Source organism: Erpetoichthys calabaricus, chromosome 2, assembly GCF_900747795.2.
Source record: "Erpetoichthys calabaricus chromosome 2, fErpCal1.3, whole genome shotgun sequence".
In the NCBI taxonomy this organism is placed as follows: domain Eukaryota; kingdom Metazoa; phylum Chordata; class Cladistia; order Polypteriformes; family Polypteridae; genus Erpetoichthys; species Erpetoichthys calabaricus.
In genome coordinates, this window is record NC_041395.2 from 335911401 (window position 1) to 335936642 (window position 25242).

The 25242-nt window shown below is 40.3% G+C and overlaps 1 protein-coding gene across 1 annotated transcript in view; it reads right to left on the reverse strand.

Annotated features, from left to right (window-relative positions):
- Positions 1-25242, reverse strand: part of nat10 (N-acetyltransferase 10) — a 124811-nt gene that overhangs the window by 48425 nt on the left and 51144 nt on the right. Inside the window, exons 12-16 of the mRNA XM_028796050.2 lie at positions 23447-23583; positions 19357-19481; positions 16115-16265; positions 8680-8776; positions 2604-2720 (exon numbers count right to left, since the gene is read on the reverse strand). Coding sequence (XP_028651883.1) covers positions 2604-2720; positions 8680-8776; positions 16115-16265; positions 19357-19481; positions 23447-23583 — 627 coding nt within the window. The remainder of the gene's footprint in view (positions 1-2603; positions 2721-8679; positions 8777-16114; positions 16266-19356; positions 19482-23446; positions 23584-25242) is intronic.

Here is a 25242-nt window from a genome sequence, read left to right on the forward strand (position 1 = left end):
AGTGGGTCAAAACTGACACAAAAGAAATGGCACTTTTCAAAATGTATAATAGTAACTGTACAAAAATGATATTGAGAAAATGCTCTTCTTTTTGTAAAGTTACGTCACTTACTTAAACTCTTCACAATTCTGACTTAAAAAGATGCTAATTTAGGACGTATGAATGGGTTGTGAGCTAACAGATCATTCGTCTTTTGATCCATCATATACTTAACCATAAATGGAGAGTAAACTGACCCAAAGGTCATGGCAGCGTTCAAAATGTGTAGCAGTTGTACAAAAATATAGAAACCTTTCTTTACTTTACTAAAAGCATTCACATTTGTGAGCTGAAAATAATAATAATAATAATAATGTTAGGTTCAGAAATAGGGAGTATTCACAGGTACAGCGCGTTGTCGCACCCACTGCATGACAAAACACCTCTGGATCCTGGTTAGCAACCCCCCAGGCAGACACGTGTTCCAGTCCCATCCTCCAGAAATGGCCGTCTATCTGCCCCAGCCAAGTGTTACATGGGCATCCCCTTGGCCTTGTCCAGCTGCTCAGGTCATCAGCAATGAAGATCCTGTGAGCCAGATCATCTATGGGTACTTGCGCCACATGGCTGTAGTGCCATAACTGATGCTTCCTCACAGTGAAGGTAAACAAGCCTCATTCAGGACTCCATGAGCAACTGCCTGTTCGATACAAAGTCAAACCAGAGGTACCTAAGGATTCTTCAAAGAGACACAGTACCAAACGAGTCCAGTCTTTGTCTCAGATCACTGGATAGTTTCCACGTCTTGAAAACAGGAAGCACCAAGACTCAAAATTTGGACCTTCGTCCTTTAGCACAGATATCGGGAGCACCACACACCCCTTTCCAGTGACTTCATAACCCCACATGCTCTTCCCAATCCCTCTACTAACTTCATAGGAAAAGTCACCAGAGACACGTCACTGCTGAGATAAGTAAACCTCTCGCTGAGGTCGACACTCTCTCTGCAGATAGACACACTGCTGATGGCCGTGTCTAAGAGGTCATTAAAGGCTTGGATCTTTGGTTTTTATCAGGACACTCGCAAGCCCAGACACTCAGACTCTTCATTCAGTCTCTCGAGAGCCCAGACTCTATTGACTCAGAGAAGATCACAGCATCGTCAGCAAAGTCAAGATCAGTGAATCTTTCTTTACCAACAGATCTCCCATATTCCCTGGACCCCACAACCCAGCCCAATACCCAATCCTGCAAGCATTGAACAGAGTAAGAGCAAGAATACGCCACTCCCGTACCCCAGAACAAAATGAGAAGAATGCAGAGATATTAATTATTATTAATCAATTTATTATTATTATGAGTAAAACTACACTTTGAAAAACCACACATCTAATATCTCACACATTACACAACTGTCAGCCTATGCAAAAAACATTTTTAAATACTGCACAAGTTAAGAAAAAAAATAATGCTGAATATGATATTTCACAATTTTGTCTGTAAGGTGTGTGATTTCCGTGCAGAATTTAGCTTAGTAATCGCTTGGGTGTTGAAACTGTTCATCAGTCTTGTGGTCTGCGCTCTAATGGACCTGAATCCCTTCCCTGAAGGGAGAAGTTCAAATAGTTCATGTGCTGGATTTAGGAAGGTTTTATGGGTTGTCATAAACAAACTACCCAAATGCAGTAGAAAATCCAGTAAAGTCAACGGTGGCTCAAAATCTACCCAAAAGACATGGGAATGTTTTTATAAGCTATACAAATTATAGGATTTACTGTTCAGTAATTGGGAGGAAGAAATGAAAAGTCACAAAGTTCCATCCCTAACAGATAAAACTACTGATTTCAAAAATAAAACTGCATCAATTTGACCTAAGGACACTGCAAGGGGTAAATAAGCTACAGGGTGTCCCACTCGGGAGTACAACTTTAAAAATGCGAATTACTCGCGAACGCGTGAACGTAAGGGCGAGCTGTAAGAACTGAACATACCTGTATTTAGTGGAAAACAAGTCCACATTACAAAAGGTGCTGAAAATGTCCTCCCCCAACGTCCGTGCACAAGGAAACGCGACGCTCCATATTTGAGAATGTCCTCTGCAACATGTCACTGTCGATGGAAACAATTTCACGCTCAATGTTTGCTTTCAGTTGTTCGATGGTTCTGGGTTTGCTTGCATAAACCTTGACCTTTAAATATCCCCATAGAAAAAAATCTGGGGGAGATAAATCGGGCAATCGAGGTGGCCACAAACCTTTCGAGATCACCCTGCCTCCAAAAAACGATCGGATCTCTTCCATACTGGCATGAGAGGTATGGCACGTTGCCTCGTCTTGTTGCCCCGTAGCGGTGCCCGCTATAGTGCCCGCCTCTTTATGACACAGAATCAATTCTTCATTAAATAAGGAATATTTTGAACCTTGCTGCATGATGATACATGCACACGTTGCAGAGTAATTCGCATTTTTAAAGTTGTACTCCCGAGTGGGACACCCTATACTATAGCAAAGAGGCCTAGACAATTCTTATTTTAAATATAAATGTTGGATGAATGCATTCATAGGACACAATATTTCATATGCACTTGATATTTGGTTTTACTGAACATACATTACTGTCTTACCTGTAGCACTGCTAACACCTCTGGCAAAGAATTCTGGGTTGGAGGGACTGGTGGAAGCAAACAAAAAAGATGATGTGCTGGAGCATCTGACAGCATCTGCAGGTCATTGGGAGAGTTCTGAAACAAAAAGCATGCAACATGTTTAAAAACCTTAGGGAAGTTGTGTACTGTAGAATATTAAATACATCACTTAAAACTACGAAGAGCGTACCATGCCAAAGGTTTGGTGTTAACAAAACACACAGAAGATACCTAATGTGCTCAGTACAAGACTTTCCCTACATAAACACTGTGATTTTGGCAGTTAGTATTGTAGGCCAGTATTATATTATGTTGAATTAAGTGGACAAATCATAAAATGGTTGAAAAAAAGTATTTTCTACTGCATTTGTGTTGCATCTGGGGTGTAATCTTTTTCTATCCTCTGTATATGGTGTACATTCATACAATACTCTGTGCAGAGAAGGTTATTAAATGAAAATTAGAACGTGTCTGCATTTTAAGTTCTCATCAAGCTAAGCACACCTTCAAATACTGATTCCACAGTATGTTAAATTAGTGATCAGATATAAGATATAATTGTCTCCTCCAGAAAGATTGTTTTCAGATTATAATCTGAATTGCACACCATACAAGATGAGTTTTCTTAACTCACTTTCTCTTAACACTAGAATTACCAGAGCCTACGGAAAAATTTGTAGATCCATCCCACCTTAAATCGCTTCGCACCTCTCCATCAGCGTCTTTTGTCCTGTAAATGTGTATATAAGCAGCAAACTAAGTTCTCACCAGTCACATCTGCGTTTGTTAATAACCTGCTTTGTAAGATGAGGCCGACTACTTGTGTACTGGACCCCATCCCCACTACACTACTTAAATCCTGCCTTCATGCCATAATCCCAACTGTTACAACAATAATAAACTCATCCCTTGACACTGGCTCTGTGCCGCTCACTTTTAAAATTGCTTCTGTAACCCCAATGTTAAAAAAGTCTGGCCTTGATGCTGACAATCTTAACAATTTCCGGCCTATTTCCCACTTACCTTTCCTGTCAAAAGTTCTTGAGCGTGTTGTAGCTTCCCAACTCACCAATTACCTAACCTCTAATAATTTGATGGAACCCTTTCAGTCTGGTTTCAGGGCACGGCACAGCTGTGAAACTGCTCTGCTACGGGTAACCAATGATTTGCTTATGGCAGCAGACTCTGGACAAACTAGCACATTAATTCTGTTAGACCTCAGTGCAGCATTTGACACTGTTAGACATGACATCCTACTGTCCAGAATGGAGAATATGCTGGGTATCTCTGGCACTGCCCTCCAGTGGTTCAAGTCCTATCTGACTGATAGGCAAGAGTTTGTTAGTCTTGGCAACAGCAGATCCAGCTCAGCGCCAGTCACAAAAGGAGTCCCTCAGGGCTCTGTCCTCGGTCCTCTGCTTTTCTGTATTTATATGCTTCCCCTTGGCCATATTATCCGTAGTTATGGATTGGGTTATCATTTTTATGCAGATGATACTCAGCTCTACTTCAATGTTAAAAGTGGAACTTCATCAGAGCTTTCTCAGCTCACAACCTGCCTTAGTGAAATTAAAACCTGGATGGAGCAGAACTCTTTAAAATTAAATTGTAATAAAACTGAACTCCTGCAAATTGGGACTAAAATGCAACTTAATAAAATGAGCTCCTTCCTAGTCCATCTTGGCAGTGATCTCATCAGACCTGCCTCTACAGTAAAAAAATCTTGGTGTCATTTTTGATTCCTCCCTCACTTATTCCGCCCACATAAATCACATTAAGAAACTTTCTTACTTTCACCTCCGTAACATATCCCGTGTTCGCTCCTTCCTCTCCTTCTCTAATGCTGAGAAACTTGTCCATGCTTTTATCACATCCCGCATCGATTATTGTAATTCCCTACTGGCAGGTGCCCCTTCTAATCTTATATCACAGCTCCAGCTTATTCAAAACTCAGCTGCAAGAGTCCTTACTCGAACCAGCAGCAGCGAGCACATCACACCCATCCTGCTCCGTCTCCACTGGCTCCCTGTGTCCTACAAAATCGAATATAAAATCCTACTAATAACATAAAAAACCTTAAATAACCTCGCACCACACTACATCAGTGACCTTCTCCATCACTATGTGCCTGCCCGCCCACTAAAGTCCTCTGATTCTGCTAATCTTGTTGTGCCCCTCACTAATCTACACTCCATGGGTGACAGGGCCTTCAGCTGTATAGCACCCAGACTCTGGAATGACCTACCGAAATTAATCCGCTCAGCTGACTCCATGAATTCTTTTAAAAAACAACTCAAAACTCATCTGTTCAGGAAGGCTTTTAGCTCTACTTGACTTTATTACCTTTCTCTCAGTTTACTTCTCTGTCAAGATGCTCATGTAACCTGTCTGTGTGTGCTAGACCATCAATTATGTTGTCTGTTTTTTTTTTCATAATTTACTGTCTTAATCTTCTTTATTTATTTATCTGGTTTGTACAATGCTATATACTGTATATTCTGCCGTTCTTTATTATATTCTGTAAGTGCCTTGAGCATGGGAAAGGCGCTATATAAATAAAATGTATTATTATTATTATTAAACAGCAAGAAGCCTGCTATCACATCGCCCCACCCCACACAGTTTTCACAGCTCAAGTCTGTTTGCCTGCGTGTCAGTTGCTTAGTGTTGTATAGAGTGAGAAGTCAAGCAAAATGACACCTTTTATAAATACTATATCGTTATTTCGAACACATGCATTTTATGTGTGTTCCGTGTCTGCAACGATATATGTAAACACATCATTAAAACAAACGTTTTTCATGTTTTAGTAATAATTGACAAAATGTAGACATGAAGTGTATAATGTGTGAAGCCTGAAGTCCAAATATCAAATAAACACTTTCACAAACGGTACAAATGGAACAGAACAAGTGCGCTTCTATTCAAGAATATAACTGAAGAAAAAGAACCCACATTAGGGTGTGACATTGACACGCATTTACTACAACCGCTTCAGTGGCACAATGGTATCAACTGTTGACTGGCAATCAAAACTTCACGGGTTCGACCCCGGACGAGTCCATTTGAGAAGTGAGCTGCTCTTATTCTTACTATTTTAGAATAAAAAAAAAACATTTGATTTCAGTCTGTAACAGCCAGTGTAAATATACGATACTTGTAAAGGTTAGCTTTGTGTTTTTTTATTCACTTTTATTTCCTTAGTTGCGTTCACAATCCCCCCCGCCCCCCCAGCATTTGACACTGCTTTTTTCACATAGACGCGCTATAACACAGGTGAACTCAGATGATGCCGACAGTTCTATATCGGAGCAAGAATGCACATCGCACTTTTGCCATCTCTGTACTTTGTATATGTACACGAGAAGCTCTGCAGTCTATTTGTAACTTTACGCTGTAGGAAGTAAGTAAATAAATAAAGGTAAACAGGTAAATAACATTTGATCTGGCTCTTATATACAAAGTACAGCAACAGCAGTTTCAACCTGCAGCTATAGACTCTTCAGTATGCGAGCGACTTTCCATTCTAGTGTTTAGATCTGGACGGTGCATGTGCCCCAAAAAAAGTCTAACTGCATTCTCGTACCATTGCTTGCGTACTAAAGTGTCAGCAGGCACTTTTCGTGGCATTACACGTATTTTTTGAGCATGCCCATGTTGATCAAACACAGGAAGCTCTGCAGTCTACTTGTGTCTTTACGCTGTAGGAACTAAGTAAATAACTCAAGGTAAATAACATTCGATCTGGCTTTTATGTAAGTAAAATATAAATGTTAATGTTTTGGGCACATGCACTGTCCAGATCTAAACACTAGTGTGGAGAGTCGCTCGCATACTGAAGAGTCTATAGTTGCAGGTGGAAGCTGCCGTCGCTGTACTTTGTATATAAGAGCCAGATCGAAAGTTATTTACCTTTATTTATTTACTTACTTCCTACAGTGTAAAGTCACAAGTGAGCACGGGGGCTGTTCGCACCCCTAGAGGATACGTTACCAAAAAACGCTGAAAGATTACCTTCACATTGCTGCCATCCTTGCTGGGCTTACATGTAATAATAATAATAATAATTCATTACATTTATATAGCGCTTTTCTCAGTACTCAAAGCGCTATCCACACAGGGAGGAACCGGGAAGCGAACCCACAATCTTCCACAGTCTCCTTACTGCAAAGCAGCAGCACTACCACTGCGCCACATGTGGCTGCTTTGTCAAGCGATATGCTTCCTCTGCACGGTGCTTCACATACTTAAAAGATCAAACAGCACGTATTGATTTTTGATTGTTTACTTTTCTCTCTCTCTTGCTCTGATATTCTCTGCTCCTGACGGAGGGGGTGAGAGCAGGGGGGCTGTTCGCACCCCTAGACGATACGGACGCTCGTCTAAAAATGCTGAAAGATTATCTTCACATTGGTCCCTTCCGGCTTTGTCAAGCGACATGCTTCCTGCACAGTGCTTCACATACTTCAAAGCTTGAACGGCACGTATTGATTTTTGATTGTTTGCTTTTCTCAGTCTCTCTCACTCTCTCTGACATTCTCTGCTCCTGACGGAGGGGCTGTTCGCACACTGCCCTAGAGGATACGGACGCTCCTGTAAAAAATGCTGAAAGACTACCTTCACATTGCTCTCTTCCTTGCAGCTGCTTTGTGCGGCGGTGCTTCGCATACTTAAAAGCTAAACAGCCCTATTGATTTTTGATTGTTTGCTTTTTTTCTCTCTCTCTCTCTGACATTATCTGCTCCTGACGCGCACTCCTTTGAAGTGGAAGATATGTTTGCATTCTTTTAATTGTGAGATGGAACTGTCATCTCTGTCTTGACATGGAGCACAGTTTAAATTTTTGAAAAAGAGACAAATGTTTGTTTGCAGTGTTTGAATAAAGTTCCTGTCTCTCTACAACCTCCTGTGTTTCTGTGCAAATCTGTAACCCAAGCATGACAATATAAAAATAACCATATAAACATATGGTTTCTACTTCGCGGATTTTCACCTTTCGCAGGGGGTTCTGGAACGCAACCCCCGCGATCGAGGAGGAATTACTGTACAGCGATGGCAAAAGTGCGACGTGCATTCTTGCTCTGATGTAGAACCGTCGGCATCATCTGAGTTCACCTGTGTTATATAGCGTGTCTATGTGAAAAAAGCAGTGTCAAATGCTGGGAGGGCGGGGGGGATCGTGAACGTGACTAAGGAAATAAAAGTGAATAAAAAAAACAAAGCTAACCTTTACAAGTGTCATATATTTACACCGGCTGTTACAGACTGAAATCAAATGTATGTTTTTATTCTAAAATAGTAAGAATAAGAACAGCTCACTTCTCAAACGGACTCATCCAGGGTCGAACCCGTGAAGTTTTGATTGCCAGTCAACAGTTGATACCACTGCGCCACCGAAGCAGTCATAGCAAATGCGTGTCAATGTTGCACCCTAACGCGGGTTCTTTATCTTCAGTTATATTCTTGAATAGAAGCGCGCTTGTTCTGTTCTATTTGTGCCTTTTGTGAAAGTGTTTATTTGATATTGGACTTCAGGCTTCACACATTATACAATTCATTTCTACATTTTGTCAATTATTACTAAAACATGAAAACCGTTTCTGTTTTAACGATGTGTTTACATATATCGTTGTAGACACTGAACACACATGAAATGCATGTGTTCCAAATAATGATATAGTATTTATAAAAGGTGTCATTTTGCTTGACTTCTAACTCTATACAACACTAAACAACTGACATGCAGGCAAACAGACTTGAGCTGAGAAAACAGGCTCTGGTAATTCTAGTGTTAAGTGAGGACATCTCAGGGCTACAAAGATATTATTTTCCCCCAATGATTCCAGACTTCTGGAAAACCCTGTACAATATTTTTCATATTTTCAATTGTTATCACACAGTTGGGATAATTTAGACACCATGTAAAGTGACCAGAGAAAATGCTGTTATACTGGTCAATACCTTAAATTAGAAAGTAGTTTAAAATCATCAATAAGAATCCCTTACCTTTATCAGGACTCCAGATACAAAAGCAAAGCAACTGACAAATATTTACCTTATAGTGTGAAGCAACATACAAAGCCATCAGTTTCTGCAGAAAGGCTTCAGAAGCTCGATGATAACAGAAGAGGGTGTCACGGTTTACGTAATAGCTGCAAAAAATACAACTTAAGGAACAATAAATTCAAGTACTGAAATGCAAAGTTGATTTTGAACTGCAAAGATCAGAGGTGCTCTCACAAACCTGGTCCGACAGCCAAAAAAAAATCGCTATTAGACATAAGTGTGTGCCCATGCACAGAGAGCACACGGCACGTTTCAAAAATAAACATAACCTGATGCAAGGGAAAAACTTTTCTTGAACATCTGATTAAACACTGGCAATTGACGGCATCAATGGACGAGCGGTAAACGCAGGGCCGGATTTATATGAAAAGAGGCCCTAGGCTATTCCACTTATGAGGCCCTTTCACCTCCATTTTTAAGTTTATAAATTACATGAGAGATAATAAAATACGTAATACGCGTTGATCTTAACCAATACATTTTTATGTTTGTTTATTAGTCATATGCGTAGAATTTCTCCTTATTTTCGGTTCAGTGTTTTAGTGTTCACTGTATTTAGAATAGTGTAATTTTAATTTTGCAAACAATTTGAATGTAGGCCCCTCTTGATCTTGAGGCCCTAGGCTGAAGCCTAGTTAGCCTATAGGAAAATACGGCCCTGGGTAAACGTGAATGATATGTTGTCGCAGGTGCTGTATGTGGTCACTGTTGTTCACCATTACGATGACAGTGTAGGCTAAGTAAAGCACAGATGAGGCTGCACAGCATCCACTACACAACTAAATGAGTAACTAAAGAAATCTAATATCACGGTCTAACTGGAAATGCAAACAAGTCATTACAAAATAGCCATAGCGTTTTAACATATTGTATAACCATAGATCACAATGCTGATCTAAACTTTACTTGTTATGTCATATAGTGATGTAATAGTCAAAATGACAGAATGATATCGTAGCAGACAAATGCACTCCGAGCGTTTGGAGCACAGTAGCTGCAGTAGTCTGCTTGTGTGAGTCTGTCGGCCTCCACTGTTGCAGCACTCATTTACAATGTGCAGATTCATTATTAAGCTCCAGTTACTTTGTGCTACTGAGCTGCTGAATTGAAAAGAGCAATTTTAGCTTTTTATTTTCTCTCAGCATCAAGTCTTTTGTTCAGTATCTTTAGCTATCTCTCTCTCTCTAAAATCCTAGTGGTGGTTTAAAATGCATGGACTGGAGAAACTGGCGACGGGTGTTTTAGGACAAAGCCATGTGGGTGTAACCTTTTCAATACAGGATTTCTCCGTCATTCACTACACACTTTTTAACGGGGTTTGCCAGATGTGTACTCTCATTTGAGAGTCATGTCTGGCTAGACGAGACTAGCTAAAATGTGACAAAAGCATGACTAAGTGTTTGAGAGATGGTTTCATTCATGACACGTTGCTCAACTTGAAGAAAGCTGATCAAGTAACATCCATACCATATGGCTCAAATGACAAAATTTAAATTTTAAAATGATACCCAAGTTCCTGATTTCCAAAGGATGACAGTGGAACCATTATTATTAACCCAAAACTTGTTAGCAAATTTAAAAAGAGTCTTCAAAATAATAAGGAACACCTCTGTCCGGTCTCCACAAAGATTTAAGTAAATGTGGCACAACCAAGAATTAAAGTGACCAATGAGCTCAATCAGTGACTTTGGTAGTCTTAATGAGCATACACAGTACATATGAAGGGCATCTGCATAGAACTGAAACACCACACCGTACTGCTTTGTAATCTCCCAAAAAAGGAGAAGATAAATAATAATTGTAATAAATGTTTCAGTATGTCACTGTGCAAATATATTTTATACATCTGCCTTTTTCTACTCATATGCACAGTTGACACTGAGCCAGATTTAGCACACAGTTCACCATATAAGAACTACTAGGCAAGCATTTTAAGACAAGACAAGTTAGGGACAACTGCGAAATGGCCAGTCAGACTCATGACCATTGTATGCTATTTCTGTGTGTCAAACTCAGCATGAAACTGTATCCTTTTTGCCTTTTTTGGAATGGCATGATTCACCTAAGTGGGGGCCTACACATGAAGAAAGAGTATAAAGCCTTGGAACATTGCCCAGCATACCTTTGAAGCCGACGGACAGATGGGAGATAACATCATCCGATCTGGAAAATCCTTCCAACGCAGCGACGAAAATGTCAGACTCTACACATCGGGCCCCAACTCCTGAACTGGGTTCTTGCCATTGGCTTCCTTCTTCTGTTATGCAGTGTAAGCCGTCATTAAAGCAAGCTAAGTTATTTCTCCTTTGTGATTTCTTACACCCGTATCACTAAGGGAGGGGTATCGCCTTTTAATATCATATCCATATTACTAACCGAGAATGCTAAACCGGATGATGGACGCAGGCACATCCGGCAATGGGCCGTAGCTGCAAAAAGACGTACTGCGCAGGCGCAAAAAGAGTCCGCGAGGGTCGGCTGAGGAGCCGAGAAAGGCGGATAGAAGAGGGCGAGAGAGGCGGATGAGGGGCCGCGAGGGGCGGACAAGACCACAGAAAAAAGGAGTGAGCACAGGAAAAATTGAGAAATGAGGCGCAAAGAGCACCGAAAAAAGGAAACGGCACATAAAAAAGTATTCAAACGCAAGCAAAGCACGAAACACATTGCACACGAAACTAGACCCAAAAAAAAAAAAGAGGCTCGCGCACAACAGCAAGGCACCCCCCCCATACAGGCACCGGACGGGACACACACCAAGAGGGGGATTCAACAAGCCCATGGAACACAAAAAAAAGAACACAAAACCACCCCACAGACCCTACAAGCAAGGGACGGGACACACACAAACAGGGGGATTCAACAAGACACAGGAACACAAAAAGAAAGAAGACGCTCGCGCGATCAACACCTTCACACTAGACAGCATAGGTGTCAGCATTGGTGGATCTCCTTACAATAAAGCACTATTAACCGTTCAACTGCAGAAAAAGAAACATATTAACAGTGACTGCGATCCTTCTTATTACTTATCCATATTTCGCATGCTGAGAAAGAAACAAGTCATGAATACACGGTCACGGGTACAAAACGAAAAGGAAAGGATAACAGGAACAAACACACGAAAACGAAAGAAACAACAAAATAGACGGCTATGCAGCATAGGTGGATCTCATTACAATAAGGCACTATTAACCGTTTAACCGCAGAAAAGGCTCCATATTAACAGTGAGTGCAATTCTCCTTATTACTTATCCATATTTCTAAAAGAAAAAATGTCTCGACTCCAAAAACGCAAAGCTCAACTAAAGCTTCTAACTAACGATGTACCTAAAAGTAAAAACTTTATGAACTGCATTAGATCCTACAATGGTTCATTTGCTTTTGCATATACCGGAGTAAATATCAGGCCACCAAAAGGCAATGGCCCATACTACTTTCGCATATGTGCACAAATACTGCATCGCATTGGAACAGTGCACCCTGAAACAAATCAACAACGCAAATATGCACAAATCTACATCCTAGATCCATCCATCCATCCATTTCCCAACCCGCTGAATCCGAACACAGGGTCACGGGGGTCCGCTGGAGCCAATCCCAGCCAACACAGGGCACAAGGCAGGAACCAATCCCGGGCAGGGTGCCAACCCACCGCAGCATCCTAGATCCACATGACGCAAACTATCAATCAAAGTGCTGCATCGCAACAGGCACGGATTCAAAACGAAACACCTCCCGTCTCAGACATACGTTAATGGCAGCGAAGGCTACAACGGGCTTCTCACACAGCACAGGCAAATCGATTACAGCTCCAAAACAACACGTCCCAAATACTACACATGCAACAACGCGCCTCTCAAACGGCACAAGAAAAACATACACCAGGAAAATTCATTCGGATTAATGAATGTCATTTGCAATCATTGTCATTCAGTTCACTTCCCTGAAGAAACAACTGGAAATACAAGTTATACATTTACACGTTGTTGTCAAAAGGGTCAAATTAGACTGCCTTCTTTACATTCATATACTGAATATCTACAGAGGCTTATAACTGACGATGTACCTGAAAGTGAAATCTTTATCAACTACATTAGATCCTATAAATCGGTATCCACTATGAACATTAACGGTGGCACTGCACGTGACATCCGTCTTGAAAAAATGTTGTTTATTGATGAATGTTCAATGGCATGAAGTCACTTACTCAACACCATTCATAAACTTCTACAAACGTTTATGAATAATAATATTCGATTTGAAGGAAAGGTACTTTTATGAGGAGGAGATTTTAGACAGTGATTAGCTATTCTTCCAGATGCCATGCACTCAGCTATTGTTCAGTGCACCTTAAAATACGCAGACAATTGGCATTGCTTTCAAAAGATACAGTTAGTAAAAAAGATACGATGTCCAGAACCAGATCATAACAATTGCTTATTACAACTGAGAGATGGTACACTCACCAATACAGCTGGACTTCAGGCACATATTATTACAATTCCTCAAGCCTTTATCTGCGACAACTTAGTTACAGAAACATTTCGAACAGCAATCTCATTAGACCAAATGCCCCTTTTAACACAACGCACTATATTATGTCCAAAAAATATTAATATGGAAAACATTAATACCCAAGTCATTCCATTACTTCCTGGAGAGACACAACTCTTTCTAAGCTCTGACAAACTTGACTCTGATCACAACAATAACCATCTTAAATGACCTTACAAGTTCTGAGCTGGAATTACCTTTTACACTTAAACGGCGTGTACAAAGAAATTTTCAAATAAACCTTTACACTGTGCCACACACTTTATTGTTTGCTCTCTATTTGCATCATCTACACCGTCACACTATTCTATATCTCATTCATACATCACGCTCTTTGTCATTCCCAACACCAGGGGTTGGCGAGCGAAGCGAGCAGGGGGCGGAGCCCCCTAGTCTATATAGATTTGGGTTATGTGACACACTGCAATTACAAAAGAACTCATTCCAACAAGGAAGCTAACGCTCCCTGCTGGATACAATAATAAAGTAAGAAAATGCCTGCATGGTATAGCATTCAGATGCGTTTACAGACTTGGTCATTTGGTTTGAAAGTTGCATCATTTTAAAATTTTCTTGTTTCTTCATCAAAGAGTTTATCAAAATTTTGTTTATTACATATTTTTCTAACAGCAATTTACATCCAAAAATAACATGCACATGCACACACATAACCAGATTAAGGTGAATAACTGGATTAAGGCAGGAAGAAACGTGGTTTCTTAACCTCCTCAGCGTTAGACCCGAGAGTCACTCGGGCAACTATATAGACACGTCGCACGTAAGCATTAGACCCCGAGGATTACTCGGGATATAAAAGTGCCAACAATGTCGAGCATTGTTCGGAAAACGATACAGGCGTATCTTGCATTAGTATCAGGCCTGAGTGTTACCCGGGCAACAATGCAGTCACGTCTTGTCCTAGCTTCATAAGCGTCTCGTAAGAAACGCTTTTCAGCAGCCCAGGTGTTGCACCCTCTTGACAGTGATATGAGCAATGATGACGAAGTGAATGAATTCAGGTAGTGAAATTGAAATGGATATGTGAAATCGAAAGTGATTCTGATGAATCCAAAAGTGACATTTGTGTCAATCGGACAGTGTGCTGTTCAAAAGCTGATCAGTCTGGAAAGAAAATGTACAAGGAATCATGGTACTATAATTCTTTGCATTTATATAGTGCTTACTGGCAATCGGAAGGTTGCCGGTTTGAATCCCGTAAATGCCAAAAAGGACTCTGCTCTGTTGGGCCCTTGAGCAAAGCCCTTAACCTGCAATTGCTGAGCACTTTGAGTAGTGAGAAAAGCGCTATATAAATGCAAAGAATTATTAAAAAGAATTATTACTGTTCCAAGTGTGATGTTTCATTGTGCATTTCATTTATGCTTCAAGATATACCAAACAACACATTTTGACAGTATACACGGTATTAGCATTACTGTTATTATTATTTTTATACTTTCTACACTTCTGACTTTCTATTTTTAGTTTTTTGTACACTTTACAGTAGAAAGTCGAGAATGTCAAGCCAAAAAATGCAATGCTTTTCACTTGTTTTCATGAAAAAATGTAACACTAAGGAGGTTAATAATCTGTGTTTACATGCGCAAGTTATCTTATGGACTTCTGCTTTGGTAAAGCACCCCAGCATCATTAAATTGCACAAAAAAATGTCCTCATCAGCCACTATACACCATGTTATTCACATGTGTCAGTTTCAAGGAGTAGGGGAAGTGAGCTGGAGCAATTGAGGTTTGCACAACATGCCATGTAGTTGCAGAGTCGAGCGCTGAAGGAGGCAGAGGCAGAAGGCAGGCTGTTAGCACAGAATGAGACCTACCGTTGCATTCTGGTAAATACTTTGTATGGAAATGACTAAATAAATAAACCATATCACTACTATCTTATTGAACAGTAAAAGATGACATCATAATTTTCAAGGCAGAACTGATATAGCACACTAGGCTCCTAATTGAAGTCACACAGAATGTTTCACTGTGTGAAGCAAAGAAGAGACAAATGTGTAACTTTGCCAATGCTTTTAAATGGGATATACAGATAGGTATTTCAGAAATGTGTATGGTGCACTGTATTTGAAGTTGAACTATGCTAAAATTTTCTTGAAGTGTGCCAGATTTCAACAAAAATGGGTCTGCTGGGAGCCTTTCATACGCACAGACAGACATGACTAATGCAGCTGGTGCTTTTCACGTTATATGCAAGTGCACCTAAAAAGCAATGGGTCAAATATTGAGCTCTGAGGAACACCTTGTGTAACGATGGTGCCCATAGAAATTTTGTGTAGGCTTTACCCAGTTTACAGTGGCAAGCTGAGAAACAATATCCGAGAAGGATTACATTCAAACCCAAAAACAATTAAGGATGAGGCCCACTCATGCACATATGAATCCAACCATGTGTGGCCATTTAGCATTACCTTCTAACTGGAAACATACAAATCAACTGAATTAAGGCTTAAAAACAATACACCTAACAGCTCTAGAAGATTTATGCTTTGGTTATATCATTCACAGAGCCGTTTCTTCAATTTGAAGATGTTCAGACGTTTTAAATTGACGTAAATTAAACCTTCAAAACCTGTCAAAAGAAAGAAACTACTACCTCTCTGTCCAAATAAGACTTTCAGCTTCCTGCAACCAGATGAACACAAAGGCACTTATCCTTTTATTAAAGTGCATTACAAATCATTCTACCGTAAGTAAATATGTTATTTAGTAAAAGGGGGAAAATTCCATTAAAATACTTTAAGACTGACCTTATAGCTATTGAAAAAATGGGTAAGATGAATCTGCATTCTTTACTAATACAAAATATCAACCAAGACTAGTAAAATTAGATGCAAAAAAGGATACAGCTCGCAATTCTGAGGCAGTGGGCAGCCTGTGATGATGCGGGGAATATTCAGACAGTCCAGACAAAGCAGGTCATTGAGCCACTTCTCCACCGGATCATCAGGAGAGTAACGGATCGATTCCTGCAGGGACACTTCATGGAGGGATCGTGCTGTGGGACAAAAAGTAAATTTAACTTTCTTTCTGAATTTATACAGGAATTAGAAGACTATAAAATGCTGGGGTTAACAAATTACTTTCCAGTATAGTTTCACATTGCCAAAGTAGCTTTAGCTTTCTCCTTTTCCTTACAGCCAATAATATATGGCGTAATTTGCTGTACAAATGCTTTATGTTACAGAAAGTTCAGTTGCAATTTCTGCCCTTTTTTCTTGTATTCTTTTGTGGCACGTAAAACACATCAGAGAGACTTCTCTTCTGTCTGCAAGATTCAAAGCACCCACATCCCTTTTACCTCATGCTTGCAATACATACACTGCACTTCTGGCTAAGCGCTCATTGGTTCTTAATACCAGCATACACAGAAGCCTGTCCCAAAGAATAAATTTGAAAAATGAATCCAGTCGGATTTTGTCGTGACGAGTTGCAGAATGGCTGGGTATGTCAGAGTGGTGCTAACAGGATCGTACTGGGACTGCTTCTGACACTCTAAGATTATGTAATTGAATTCTGCAAATGAAAATTTTTAGATGTGGTATAACAGGTCAATGGCTTCAAAAAAAAAAATGGTCCAGGTTTTAAATCCATAAAGTCATGTCACTCTCCGTAGGCGCGACTGCACAACCGTGGGGAGTTAATGAGGTAGTTGGGGCAAGTCGTACCTGCACGTGCTATCGTTCTCAATTGCTTCATTGGCTTCCTGCGGTGTGTGATTAAGGCGCTGCACCCACAGAGCCGTGGGTGTATATATACGGGTCAGCACAAGGAAAGGGAGAAATCAAAGAAAAGGAAAAAGACAGAGAGGTTAAAAGATGTCAAAGGCAGTCTTGGCGATTGATCTGGCCACCTGGAAGGAGGAAGTAGTATGAGCTGGGGCTCCATGAAGGAGCATTAGCTGTGGCGCTCTAGGGGTTAGTTCGCCCCACTGAACATTCGGGTGGAGTGTCACGAGCAAGGCAGGTGCCCTCCCTAAGCTTCCGAGGTGCGACCACATGAGCGCGAAGGAAGAAGGGAGGAGAGCCGACCTCGGACGGCCTGGCCGTGATGCCTGAATGCAGCCAAGACGGAGGTCAGCCGAAAGGAGCTTGTGGCTGCTGAGTCTCCGCCGGCTACACACGCAATGGGTGAGCCGGGGAGAATGAGAAGGAGGTGGGCTGAGATCAGGAGGAGTTAGTCTGCATTTTAACCTCAAAGTTTTAACGGATTTATTTATTTACTAGTCATTTAGCCCATTAAAATAACGGGCGCTAGAACAGTAGTGCATAAATATTAGTAGGAACAGTCTATTAAATGGCAAGGGACTATGACCTCATTCTTTTTGTTGGTCGTACTTTTCTTTCTTTCAGCCTTTCTTTTGTTGATGTTTACTTGCTGAGCTGACCGTTCTTCGTGGGCTGCCGCCGTGTATTGTGTGTCTTTAATTTTCTGTGACAGTAATGCTGTCTTGTACGTCCGCTGGCTTGTACGTCCGTAATATACCTTTAATTTTCTCTGGCGGTAATACAGGCGTGCGCGTCGGTAATATGCCTTTAATCTCCTCTGACAGTAATACTGGCTTGTATGTGGCTGTAATATGCGTCACTGTATTGTGTACCTTTAATTTCCTCTCGCAGTAATACTGGTTTGTATTTCCGTAAAACGCCTGTAACTTTCTCTGACAGTAATATCGCGCATAGCACCATTCCCCGCACATGCGCACTTCACCAGAAGACACACACACACGGACACCTGGACGCACACAGGGATTTTATTAAAGAGGATTTACAAGTTTCATTGGATTTTTATGGATTTATTTATTTTTTTAGAACAATGCACAATTGACACTTGCTTGTTTTACTCTTGTGCAGACTGTTTTTGTACATAAAAGCTCATCTCGATCATAACTATCGACGGTGTTGGTTTAGCAGACTCCCATATGGGAAGAGGGAGTCTGGCATCGTAACATTGGAGCAGTCGAGTAATGTGATAAGGCCTTTAGGTATTCAAGGGTCATTTATCTAAACCAGGGGTGGGCAATGTCGGTCCTGGAGAGACACAGTGGCTACATGTTTTCATTCCAACCCAATTGCTTAATTGGAAACCAATCTTTGCCATTCTCAGACCTAATTTAATTTTATGGCTCTTTACCCTGCGCAATTTAAGGCTCTTATATCGTAGATTTTTTCCTTTCCAAGGATATCATCCAAATGATTTGAAGCCTAAAATGGATAATTTTCAGTCTGTCACCTTTTTCTATTAAGTGTTTTATTAAATCAAACCGTGCAGGATGAACATACACAGATGTAATTGGAAAAAAGCCAGCTGGAGAACTGCTGGCTGCTTTATCTTTTACATCTGATTGCTAATAAGGAGCCATTAAAACACTGAATGCAGCATTTTAAGATTGAAATAAGCAATTAAGGGCGGAGAACCTTAACAAGCAAGACTACTAAAATGAAGCATCAAAGTGTTACTTAAGCAATAAGTGCTTCATCAGCAATAATTGACTTCTCATTAAGAAACAGGGCTGCGAACAAAAACCTACAGCCACTGCGGCTGTCCAGGATCGACATTGCCCACCCCGATCTAAACAGTAGTAAGTTAGGCAGGAAATTAGATTTTAGACAGTCTACATATCAGCCACATGTTAAACAAGAAAGGTACATGGTCTGTGTACTAAAAGACAAAATAATAATTAGAAAATACAGGTCTCCTGTATTCTGTGAGTGAGATGTCCCTTCTACATCCACAAAGAAATACAGGAAAGGCTAAGTGGCACGTCCACGATGGGCCTGTGTGAATTTGGTTGTATGCACGAGTGGGCCCTGTGACGGACATCAAGGGTGTTTCCTGCCTTGCACCCTGTGTTGCTGAAATAACCTCAACTTCCCACTCTCAACAACCCAATGCCCCCCAAATCACGATCCTAAATTAGACAAAGTGGGGTTGAGAATGAATACATGTATGTATGGTGGTAAAATGTTACACTGCAGACTAATTCCACTTATTCTAACTAAATAAGTTCAACTTTAAGACTCCCTCCAGGTAAAAGTCCCCTGACATATGGAATACAAATGTGCTGTAAAACTGGCTGCTTGGCTTACCTGATGAAAGGCGGGCAGTTGTTGTGTTTTTATTTTCAGCTGTCAAGTTCACCTGGCTCGCAGAACTCTGTTGTCGCAACTGCTGAATTAGCTTATGTGACAGGGAGCGTCCTGTGCCCTCATATCTGTAAACAGATTCATTTCAATGCAGTTTTTATTTGATACCTTGGCAAAGGAAGAACTGAGTGTTTTTACTGAAATAAAAAAGACTTTTTAGAAAATTTCAAATAAATAACCAACATGAATAGCGGCAAAAATTATTATATTGATCTAACACGAAAAACCCAAATTTTATAATGGCACGGTATCTGCATTTTGGGATTATTTGTACCAGAAGTAAACGTCAGCTTTTCTATCAATCATACCCCTCAAGATTTCCTACTGCAGTTGTAGAAAACACAGATTTTGTAGAGTTTACAAAACAAAACTAAACACTTGGGTGTGATCAGGACTTCACGGCTATCAAAAGGGAAGTGGTTTGTGTAGTACAGTGTGATGGCGTGGCTCTCCACGTAGGGGGGTTTGGAGTTATCCGTTATTTGCTTTAGAACAGTTTTGGCTGGGGTACTGAGGTCTGAAAGTTGGTATCGATTTCAAAGTCAAAAACTTTGTACTGCTCTAACACCAATATATAGTAATAGTAATTAGGGCTTAGTAAGCCTTTTCATTTTTCATGTGGAATGGAAAATCCAGTTATTATGATAGTATATATGGAAACAAAGAAACTGAAAGAATACTAATGATGCAATTATGAATTGGAACAATCATTTTAATCTCACAGCTAAATAAGTATGCAAGATCAGGTCACTCCATGTTAACTAATCTTCTTCTATAATACACTACCGTGGCTCTTCGTTTGTCTGTCCAGGATTTTAAATCACCTGTAGCTCGCAAACCGTTTCACCTATTGACTTGAAATTTGGTAGACATACAGGTGCTGGTCATAAAATTAGAATATCAAAGTTGATTTATTTCAGTAATTCCATTCAAAAAGTGAAACTTGTATATTAGATTCATTCATTACACACAGACTGATGTATTTCAAATGTTTATTTCTTTTAATGTTGATGATTATAACTGACAACTAATGAAAGTCCCAAATTCAGTATTTCAGATAATTAGAATATCAATTAAGACCAATGCAAAAAAAGGATTTTTAGAAATGTTGGCCAACTGAAAGGTATGAACATGAAAAGTATGACAATGTACAGCACTCAATATTTAGTTGGGGCTCCTTTGGCCTGGATTACTGCAGCAATGCGCCGTGGCATGGAGTCGATCAGTCTGTGGCACTGCTCAGGTGTTATGAGAGCCCATGTTGCTCTGATAGTGGCCTTCAGCTCTTCTGAATTGTTGGATCTGGCGTTTTGCATCTTCCTCTTCACAATACCCCATAGATTTTCTATGGGGTTAAGGTCAGGCGAGTTTGCTGGCCAATCAAGAACAGGGATACCATGGTCCTTACACCAGGTACTGGTAGCTTTGGCACTGTGTGCAGGTGCCAGGTCCTGTTGGAAAATGAAATCTGCATCTCCATAAAGTTTGTCAGCAGCAGGAAGCATGAAGTGCTCTAAAACTTCCTGGTAGATGGACGCTTTGACCTTGGACCTCAGAAAACACAATGAACCAACACCAGCAGATGACATGGCACCCCAAACCATCACTGACTGTGGAAACTTTACACTGGACCTCACGCAACGTGGATTCTGTGCCTCTCCTCTCTTCCTCCAGACTCTGGGACCTTGATTTCCAAAGGAAATGCAAAATTTACTTTCATCAGAAAGCAGCAGTCCAGTCCTTTTTGTCTTTAGCCCAGGCGAGACGCTTCTGACGCCGTCTCTTGTTCAAGAGTGGCTTGACACAAGGAATTCGACAGCTGAAACCCATGTCTTGCATACGTCTGTGCGTGGTGGTTCTTGAAGCACTGACTCCAGCTGCAGTCCACTCTTTGTGAATCTCCCCCACATTTTTGAATGGGTTTTGTTTCACAATCCTCTCCAGGGTGCGGTTATCCCTATTGCTTGTACACTTTTTTCTACCACATCTTGTTCTTCCCTTCGCCTCTCTATTAATGTGCTTGGACACAGAGCTCTGTGAACAGCCAGCCTCTTTAGCAATGACCTTTTGTGTCTTGCCCTCCTTGTGCAAGGTGTCAATGGTCGTCTTTTAGACAACTGTCAAGTCAGCAGTCTTCCCCATGATTGTGTAGCCTACAGAACTCGACTGAGAGACCATTTAAAGGCTTCTGCAGGTGTTTTGAGTTAATTAGCTGATTAGAGTGTGGCACCAGGTGTCTTAAATATTGAACCTTTTCACAATATTCTAATTTTCTGAGATACTGAATTTGGGACTTTCATTAGTTGTCAGTTATAATCATCAACATTAAAAGAAATAAACATTTGAAATACATCAGTCTGTGTGTAATGAATGAATCTAATATACAAGTTTCACTTTTTGAATGGAAGTACTGAAATAAATCAACTTTGTCATGATATTCTAATTTTATGACCAGCACCTGTATACTATGTGACTTCTACTACCCGCTTTCAGGTGATGATTTTTATTACTTTTTAATTTTATTTTATTGCAGAATCAACTTTCAGCAGCGCACAGCACACATGTGTATGGGCGCCATTCTCATTGCCTACCACCTTCGCTAATCATTCTCGAGGCAGATTGAAGACTTAAGTGCCAGCTTAACTGAAAAGTTAAAGAAACCGTACTAAGTAATTGCAACACATAAAACTAACTTAATCAGTTTTAACGCGAAAAGATGCCAATGAAAGAAGAGAAGCAGCAGGCCGCTACGGTGGAGAAAAGAACAGCTGCTCAGGAAGTAGCAAGCACATCAACCTCTGAGCAAACGAATGATAAACGTACAGAGAAAGAACTCAAATAAAGTGTATTCACTGTACGTTATCGTGCAGTACTCCGTTACTGGTATAGAATAATGCATGATAGATAAGACAGACAGTAACAGCTTCAACAACCGGTAATTTAATTAGTTTGAATTGCAAAATAAAGAAGATGGCAATGGAAAAGTCAAAGGAAAAATAAAGATGTCATTATGCTTCCAAACAATAAAATGATCCAACTGTGCCTATGTGTTCTTCATGTTGCTATGTATCAGTAATTCCAACAGATGGCGTATCGTAAACATTCCGTTTTTATAAATTCCATAACAAATGAACATTTAACAGACACATATGCATTTCATGGTTCACTGCAAACATTAATTACTTAGATTTCAACCTGTCTTAGACGGGTAGCGCAACTAGTATAAAATAAGTAGCTGATGATCTAGATCTGCTAACCTTCACTCCACATGATTTGATCAGTAAAATTGTCCAATCGCAAAATAATACTTTTTTTTTCACTATCTGCTTTTCCAAGATTTTAATGTAATTTAGTTGTAGCGCTCCTTTATGTAAAGTTTTTCCTACTTTATATAAAGTAGGAGAGCAAGTGCATGTGCTGTAATGCTGTTGGGGCTTCCTGAAAACAGACACAATTTATTTCTTGTAAAGCCCAAAACACAACAACATGGCTCAAATGGGATTTAACTGGCTCTGTTTTTTGACAGTACACCCCTGCCCCCAGCCTTTTTTCCCTAAGAAGAGAAGAAAAAAAAATTTAAAGAAATCTTGGGAAAGACAATTAAGACAGATCCTCTTCTAGGTAGGCTGGGACTTTTTGTTTCTGATTTGTGTAGATGATTTGCACTTTTTTCTTCCATCAAGAAGATATAAACCTTGAAAATAGTAATATATTTATTATTACTAATTTACACAATTATTATTTCATTAGATCATGTTTTCTGAATTTTGGAAGTTTGGTTTGATCAGTGCTGCTCCGTGCGGCTAATTCTTATACATTCAGTCCGCACCACCTTCTCTTGCACAGACTGATAGGCCGCCATGACTTGGAGATCGGTTTGGTTTGTGTTACTCTGTACTGGCAGCTAAATTACCAGTGACCCATAGCAGACCCACAGAGGCTAAAATGAAGTAACCAGTACATTTTCTGACCAAAATACGGCTAAGTAGCCGTTTTCAAATGGAGCCATAAGTCAGCACATGGCTTTACTTACCCATTGATGGTTGAAGCCATGAATACCAAATAAGGACCCAGCAAGCTCTTGACCAGTGGCAAAGGAATAGCTGCAGCTTCATCAATCACCATTAATTCTGCCTGTCCCAACTTCACAGCATCACTGGGGTGGATATACTATCGAAAGAACAGACTCGAAAAGTTAATTTAACAAAAAAACATGATAACCCATGTAATACAAGTCATTTCATCTAAAATTCATTTTATTTTTATTAGCATGTAGTTGACACCACTTACACAGATTATCAAACACAAACATATCTTTACTATAAAAATGCAACCACACATAAGTAGCAAATAAACACATACCAAATCATATATAAATCATATTTATATAAATATGTACAGTACATGCTAATAAATTATAATCAAGTAGGTAGTTAATCCCAATGCTCAATGTACTGGATTGTAAAGTCTCCCTTAACCAGCTGAATTTCCAGCTGGCCTTTTGTGATCCTTTAACTGTGAGTGTTCCTACTGTAAACATGCACGTCCTTCCCCACCAAACCACTAATAATAAGGTCCCCTCCAAAGAATTGGTACAGCAAGGTCAATTAATTTGTTTTTGCTGTGCACTGAAGACATTTGTGTGAGATCAAAATATGAAGATGAGAAGAGAGATCAGAGTTTCAGCTTTTATTCCCTGATATTTACATCTAGATATGTTGAACAACATAGAACATAGCACATTTTGTTTCAAACCATCCTGTTTTTCAAGTAAGCAAAAGTATTGGAACAGAAGTAAATTAAACACTGTTTAATATTTACAGGGACTTTTGTTAAGTGGACATCAGAATATGCAAAAATGTGCCACCTAAGCGACTGCGATTGTGGCATGATTGTTTGGTCCCAGATGCGGTGGTTTCAGCATCCCACAAACCGCTACCCTAATGGGATTTTCACACACTACAGTCTTCAGAGGGAGGCACGGTGGCGCAGTGGTAGCGCTGCTGCCTTGCAGTAAGGAGACCTGGGTTCGCTTCCTGGTATCTTTCCCTGTGTGGAGTTTGCATGTTCTCCCCGTGTCTGTGTGGGTTTCCTCGCATAGCCCAAAGACATGCAGGTTAGGTGCACTGGCAATCCTAAATTATCCCTAGTGTGTGCATGTCCTGTGGTGGGCTGGCGCCCTGTCTGGGATTTGTTCCTGCCTTGCACCCTGTGTTGGTTGGGATTAGCTCCAGCAGACCCCCAGTGACATTCCAGGATATAGCGGGTTGGAAAATGACTGACAGTCTTCAGAATTTACAGAGAGTGGTGGGATAAAGCAAAAATACCCAGCAAGCAGCGATTCCACTTGAAAAAAACATTGTTACTGAGAAAGGCCAGAGAATGGTCAGAGAATGGCCACAGTGTTTGAAGCTAGCAGAAGCACCACAAATACTTAAATGTTTTTTTTTTTAACAGAAGTGAGCTTCAGAAGGGTAGCTCTGACCACACAGCATATTGGATACAGCACCAGAAGACCACGCTAGGATCCAATACCATCAGTGGGCACATGAATGAAAACTGAAAAAAGTTACAGTTGCTTTAATGAATCACAATTTCTGCCAAGAAATGGAAATGCCTGTGCCAGAATTTGGAATTAAAATCAAGTGAAGCTCTTCACAGGAAAAGGCAGGCCCTGCATACAGAACTTAACATCTTAACAACTAAAGAAACTGAACAACTTATTTATAAGTCTAGACAGCATTACTATGAACACGGAGAAAAAGCTAATAAGCTTTTAACTCAACAAATTCATAAACAAGAAGTTCACAATGCAATACCAGTAATCAC